The sequence below is a fragment of the Limulus polyphemus genome, unplaced genomic scaffold, assembly GCF_000517525.1.
Source record: "Limulus polyphemus unplaced genomic scaffold, Limulus_polyphemus-2.1.2 Scaffold1710, whole genome shotgun sequence".
Lineage (NCBI taxonomy): Eukaryota > Metazoa > Arthropoda > Merostomata > Xiphosura > Limulidae > Limulus > Limulus polyphemus.
Window position 1 is genome coordinate 88,405 of NW_013667320.1, and position 7,146 is coordinate 95,550.

The 7,146-nt window shown below is 33.6% G+C and overlaps 1 protein-coding gene across 2 annotated transcripts in view; it reads left to right on the forward strand.

Moving 5' to 3' along the window:
- The window catches only part of LOC106464653 (dnaJ homolog subfamily C member 5-like), a 19,832-nt gene that overhangs the window by 11,115 nt on the left and 1,571 nt on the right, over positions 1–7,146 (forward strand). For both annotated transcript variants that reach the window (XM_013924812.2, XM_022392404.1), the window contains exons 3-6: positions 260–341; positions 1,229–1,285; positions 5,516–5,668; positions 6,555–6,686. In XM_013924812.2, coding sequence (XP_013780266.1) covers positions 260–341; positions 1,229–1,285; positions 5,516–5,668; positions 6,555–6,686 — 424 coding nt within the window. The remainder of the gene's footprint in view (positions 1–259; positions 342–1,228; positions 1,286–5,515; positions 5,669–6,554; positions 6,687–7,146) is intronic.

Here is a 7,146-nt window from a genome sequence, read left to right on the forward strand (position 1 = left end):
AGGATGTCCGGTGATTCCCTATCAAAAACTGAATAACTTTCTTGTTTTACAGGATGTCCGGTGATTCCCTATACAAAACTGAATTAACTTTCTTGTTTTACAGGATGTCCGGTGATTCCCTATACAAAAACTGAATTAACTTTCTTGTTTTACAGGATGTCCGGTGATTCCCTATACAAAAACTGAAAGAACTTTCTTGTTTTACAGGACGTCCGGTGATTCCCTATACAAAAACTGAATAATCTTTCTTGCTTTGCAGGACATCTGGTGATTCCCTATACAAAATTATGGGACTTCCAAAAACAGCCACACAAGATGATGTGAAGAAGACTTTCAGAAAAGTAGGTTAAGTTTGATGCATAGAAGAGGAAGACATGAATAATTAATTATAATTTTTATGAGTTTATTGATAACACAGAGTTTATCATTCCAGTATACCTAATAATATTGGTAATAATATATAATTATCAAGATATCTTTTAGTTTACAAGTTAAGCAACAAATTATCTGAACTGACTTGGTTAAGTTGGATCTTGTTTTATGAATAAATAAGCTCTCCTTTTATGTGGAGGCTGGGTAGTGTCTGTAGTTAAGGTTTAAAAATCTGAATGATTCATTATATCACACTTGATCACCTAAGGTGTGCTTCAACTATCTCAGAATATTCAGCATCCTTAAATTTCCATGTTTTTTCACATGCGTGTTAGTGTAGCCATCGTGTGGTGAATCTGATGTAGCCTTGTTTACAACAAGAACAAGCAAATCGATCAACCACATTTGATGTGCTCATTGGTGATATTTGTAAACTTAAATGGTATTTTGTTGTTGTGATGATTTTGAGTATTTAAGTTTTTGCTCTTTAGATTCTTACTAGCTACAGTATCTAATTAAGTAGTACAAGTCTACAGATGACAAAAAAACTGTAGCCATAATTCAACCGGTGGTTATAGTTTATATTGGAAACTGGAAGATTAAATGACAAAGTTTACTTTATGCTCTTGTAATGTTGTAATCATTATTGATGACTGAAGAGTGTTCATAACTTAAGTAGTGACATCACAGACAAATTAAACAGCGATTAAAACTCGTTGTCTAGGACACAGAGAAATTGTAAAATATATACACACAAGTCAATCTAAGAGATTGTACAAGACCATTAACATTTTCTGGAATATACATAATAAAATCAAAGAAGTTGCTTACAACGGGATACTCTTGTTTCTTTCAGTTGGCTTTGAAGTATCATCCAGATAAAAATGAGGGAAATCCAGATGCTGCAGAAGTGGTAAGTTAATAACTTTCATACGAAAAACAAAAAGATCAGGAGACTTCAGAAGAGAATGTTGAGTATTCAAAAAGATTTTTTTTTTCACTTGGCTTTTATGTATCAAACAGATAAAAGTCAGGGCAACCCAGATGCTGCAGAAATATTAAATTAATAACATAGAATAAAAATGGTAATGACACTTCAGATGAAAATACTGAATGTTAATAGTTGACCCTAAGATTTTGCATTGATAGGTTCTCAGATTGTAAAGTGAAACATTTAATAGTTTTAATGTTGTCTGTACTTCAGTGAAACTATATTAGTTACAAAATTGTAACTTTATTGTTCAACATGGAAACTCTTCAGAATTTGTATATATATATGTTTGTGTGTGTGTGTGTGTGTATACACAAAGATAAATAATGTGTCAGCCAACAATCTACCCACTTGTAGGGCCAGACATGGCCTAGCAGTTAACTATTCTGGGGTTGTGGGTGCACTATAAGAATGATGACAAGAGTTTCCAGTAGGTGTTGTTGACTAGCTGCTGTCCCTTTAAAATTAGGTACAGCTATGCACGGATAGTGCTTGTGCAGATTTGCGTAAAATTCTGAAACACAACTTCCTAGTTATTGATATTTATATGCACACATGGAATCCAGGAAAACTAGAAACTGGTCAACAAGACACCTAAAAAAATGTCGAAGTAGGACATTTAGACACTGCTTGTTTATTATAAAATAAAACAATAGGTACAACACTATAAAATATAACAATACATAAACAGGTACAACACTATAAAATATAACAATACTATAAGATATAACAATACATACAATAGGTACAACACTATAAAATATAACAATACCTACAACAGGTATGTTCCATGTACAACACTATAAAATAAAACAATACCTAAAACAGGTATGTTCCATGTACAACACCATAAAATAAAACACTACATACAACAGGTACAACTCTAAAATAAAACGATACCTACAACAGGTGTGTTCCATGTACAACACTATAAAATAAAACGATACCTACAACAGGTATGTTCCATGTACAACACTATAAAATAAAACGATACCTACAACAGGTATGTTCCATGTATAACACTATAAAATAAAACACTACATACAACAGGTACAACTCTAAAATAAAACAATACCTACAACAGGTATGTTCCATGTATAACCACTATAAAATAAAACAATACCTACAACAGGTATGTTCCATGTACAACACTATAAAATAAAACACTACATACAACAGGTATGTTCCATGTACAACACTATAAAATAAAATGATACCTACAACAGGTATGTTCCATGTACAACACTATAAAATAAAACAATACCTACAACAGGTATGTTCCATGTACAACACCATATAAACATGAGCTTATAAAAGACCTGTATATATCTAGGCCTAATACATTACCAGTTTACTTTACTTCATTACATGATAGCATATAAAACTATTGGCTTATAAAAGACCTGTATATATATCTAGGCCTAATACATTACCAGTTTACTTTACTTCATTACATGATAGCATATAAAACTATTGGCTATCATTGGACCCAGTTGGGATCCCATTTATCTGGTCAAAAATGAGATCATTAAAGAAGAAATGGTTTACTTTTGATGCTATCATGAACACAAGTGGATAGAAAACTGACCATGTGAATTCAAACCTGTCCTTTACTCCATTATATGAACGGTATATTTCTAGGCCTACTACATTACCTGTTTAATTTACTCCATTATATGTATTTTAAGTATGTTGTGAAGTTTTAACACCCCTCTAAAACTATTAGGTGTCTAAATGCCCTACTTACTCATTTTATTAGGTATCTAGTTATCTGGTTACCACATACATTATTTAGCTGGAAATCTAACCAATTGTCACACACACAAACTTGCATAGCATTTTGCCAATAATTTATCCTATTTTCATATAAAAATATTTTTCATACACACTATTCCAGCTAGAAATCTACCCAATTGTTGTAAACACATACAGACAAAGTTGATGCTGTTACAATTCCAATTATATTTAACCTTTTCTTTGTATGGTAAAAACCATGTGAATCTCATGTGTCATTGAAAAGTTGAGTACTGTGACATTTGTTGTACTAAATACTGTGTGTAACTCATGTAAGAAAAGAAAACCTACAAAATGACAAGAGAGATGTGATCTGTATTTGTGTATGAATATCTACAGATATATATAATGTAGTTCCACTTTCACTAATTATTTGTAAAATTTTCTTTTTTTCTTTTCTGGTATTTTAGTCTACACAAAACCTTCCATTAACTATAATAACCTTATCTGTGCATCACTGTTCGTGATTCTCGTTCTATAATTTTTTTTTGCAATATTCACAAGCAAACTTGTTGAAAATTTATTTGGTAAAACTTCGATGGGTTATTGTATCACTAAGGGCGACTTGAAGTTTTGTTCCACATTGATTGGTTTAAGTACAAGGCAACACAATGGGTTATATGCACTGTGCCCACTGCAGGGCTTGAACTTTGATTTTTAGAGCAATTAGTCCTCAAACTTACTGCTGAGCCACCTGTTGCAGATAAGTGTTTTAGATGTTTTTTTGATGTTCACAGAAGAACATGTATAAATGTTTTTACTTTATTACTTTTGAATTCTAGGTGTTATTTAAAGTATTTTTTCAAAATTCAAAATTACTTTTGATAAGGTAGAGTGGTATGTGAAAATATCTTATGGCACTAGAACCAGTGAAGATAGGTGTTTGAAACAAGTCAAATATGACATGTAACCACAGACATGACCAAGTACAATCACCCCTATATAAGATTCCAATCCCTGGTCAGTTTGTGAAATACGCTGTGAATGTGAGATTTATAGTGGACTTTGTTATTGTTGCTAGTTTTCTGGAGGTTGTGGGATATGTTAAGTACCACTTGGATCATCCATGAGTGTTCAGGGTAATTGTGATGCAGAAGGTAGTGTTACACAGGACAGGTAGCAGAAAGTATCTTGCAGCATAGTTGCCATATTGAGGAGTAAGCACCAGAAGATCGGCCCCTACATTTGGAGGATGGGACAAGACCATTCACATGGTCACTATCCCTCCTCAGGACCTGTATCTCTATAACCTGGCCCTTTGGAATTGTTAGATTATTTTCAGCAAGCCATTTGTCAGGTTAAAAACTTTGTAACAGATTCCACTAGAATTGTTTGAGTGCTATGCAACCTGCTACAGGCCCAGTTCTCACTGAACAACATCACAGAGCCAGACTGGACTTTGTTCACGAACAGAGAAATTGGAAACTTCATCAATGGAAGCCATTATTGTTCACTGATGAGAGCAGGATCTGTATATCAATTTGTGACAGACATGTTAGGACAATGGAGAAACATAGGTGAACGTTAAGCTGACTGCAACTTTGTTCAATACAACTGTGACGGTGGAGGCTTAGTCAAGGTCTGAGTGGGGGTGTGCTTCAAGGGTTGCACATGTCTTAGCAGGGGGCTCATTAACAACGTGCAGGTATTGAGATAATATTCTAGAGCCCACTGTGGGGCCATTTGCTGATGTCATTGGGGTGTGTGTGTGGTGGGGGGGGTAATTTTAGTGTAATGCAGGACATACTGCTTGGTTGTTGATAGCATTTCTAAAGGTCATGGATTGGTCTGAAAGGTCACTACATCTTAATTCCATACAGCATGTGTGGAATATGCTCTCTAGAGAGTTTTCACAACACCATTCAACAATGGTAGATGAGCTAACAAAATCTCTGATCATGGAGTGGTAGACCATTCCACAAAATGCCAAGAGTGTATCAATGCTAGAAGAGGACACACACACAGGTTACTAGATACACATTTGACATTTATATAGCTTCAATGCAAGGAAAATTTGTAGATCTTTTATTCCAAATTCAGACATTGTTTATGATAGTATTTACTAAACTTGGTATTAAAATTTGCAAATGTGCATAAAGAGTGACATTTTCTCTCTGGATGTGCTTCAAAATAAATTACCAGTTTTATTGACACACACACTTCATAACAGATTGTGAATTATGCCAACACAAAAGTCTGGTCTATTAATTATTTTGAGCAATATATACTTCATCACATGACACAAACAAGTTTAAACAAATTTTATTCTTCATTATATCACTCACGTATATCAGAAACTTAAACGATTGGATTGTTTATATTTTTTCTGCACCTAAAACTTTCTTCCATTTTTTGCAGTTTAAGGAGATCAACAAAGCTAATGCTATCCTGAGTGACCTGACCAAAAGAAACATCTATGATAACTATGGATCTCTTGGGTTATATATTGCTGAACACTTCGGAGAAGAGAATATCAACACGTACTTTGTCTTGACCAGCTGGTGGTGTAAGGTATGTAGATTTAAGGCTAAATTGTTGGTGATTCTTCCATCCTACTTCAACTTAAAAACTGCTGAAAATGTTCTCTATTTCTGCCATTCAAATGCAGTACCAAAAGTTTTTTTAGCTGTCTTTAATTTAATGACCAAAATATCTATATAAATATGTATATATTTTTTAACTTAAAGAGAGAATATTTTGTTCACCTCATTTATCAAATATGTATAACCTTAGATGCTGTTGTTGTTGTTGTTTTTTTTAAGGGGGGGGGTGCTGAAGTGCTCCATAAAGATACTATTGAGGGATGTTTTTTAAATTGTTCTATAAAATCCTTTTATCATGCTTCTTTCCTTGTGTAATTATATATTTTAATGGCTGGTTTCTGAATTGTTTTTGTGTGTGCATGTACCCTTATTGAGGCTAAAGTTGTAAAACAAGATCATAACAGCTAGTTTTCCCTTTGAATTGTTCCATACATAACTATTATAAATTTGATTGCATGAATCCAAAATATTTATTGTCTTTTTATGATCTTCCTATACAGTAAGTTGCAAGTTTTGAAATCAACATGTCAGGTAAAAGGTACAGTAATTTTTTCAGGTAATAATAATATTAAAGAACAAAACTACTGTTGTATTGTTTGTCGTACTTAAATTGTTTATGTACGTTATAAATGCTACTGATCACCCACCTAATATATTTTGTAATGGTAGAGGAGCTAGTTCTTCTTACAGTTGGTAGAATATATAGTTTTTAAATCTGGTGTGCGATGTATGTATGTTTATAGGGGAGGGAGATTAAATTTTCCACTCCTATCAGTGCGGTGATTATGAACTCACAAAATCTAAGTATATATTTTCTAACTTCTGCACAGTAAAAGTATGAAATTTATTTACAGGCATTGTTTGTTTTCTGTGGAGTCATCACAGGCTGTTACCTATGCTGTTGTTTTTGTTGCTGTTGCAACTTCTGCTGTGGCAAGTGCAGACCACGACCTCCTGAAGATACAGGAAACTACCATAACTTGAAGGTAAGACTGATACAGGAAAAGGTCAGAACTATGAAACTATATGACAGAACTGGAAAGTCAGTTGCATACTACATATTTACCAGAACTAGAAGCTAAGGTTGATGTGATGCAATGCGTAAGTAATAACAGTGATATACCTTATGATATACAGGTAATAATAGTGTTATGACAGCAGAAGTCGTGTGATGCTGGGAGCATGCGCGCTGGAGTTTCTCGAATTATCAAGGAACCCTGCGAATGTCCAAGTGTTTGCTAGACACCCTCTTTTTTTATTATATAAGCCTGGTAAAGAAAGCCAGTGAAATAGATAGATATAGATAATTAAAGAAGCGAACAGTAGTGATGGTAAGTAAAGTGTGTGAATCAGTGTGATTTATACTGTGTATTATAAAAATTGTTAAGTTTAAAGTGATGAGAAACATACTGACTGTGGAATTACTGTGTACTAAAAGTTTGTATC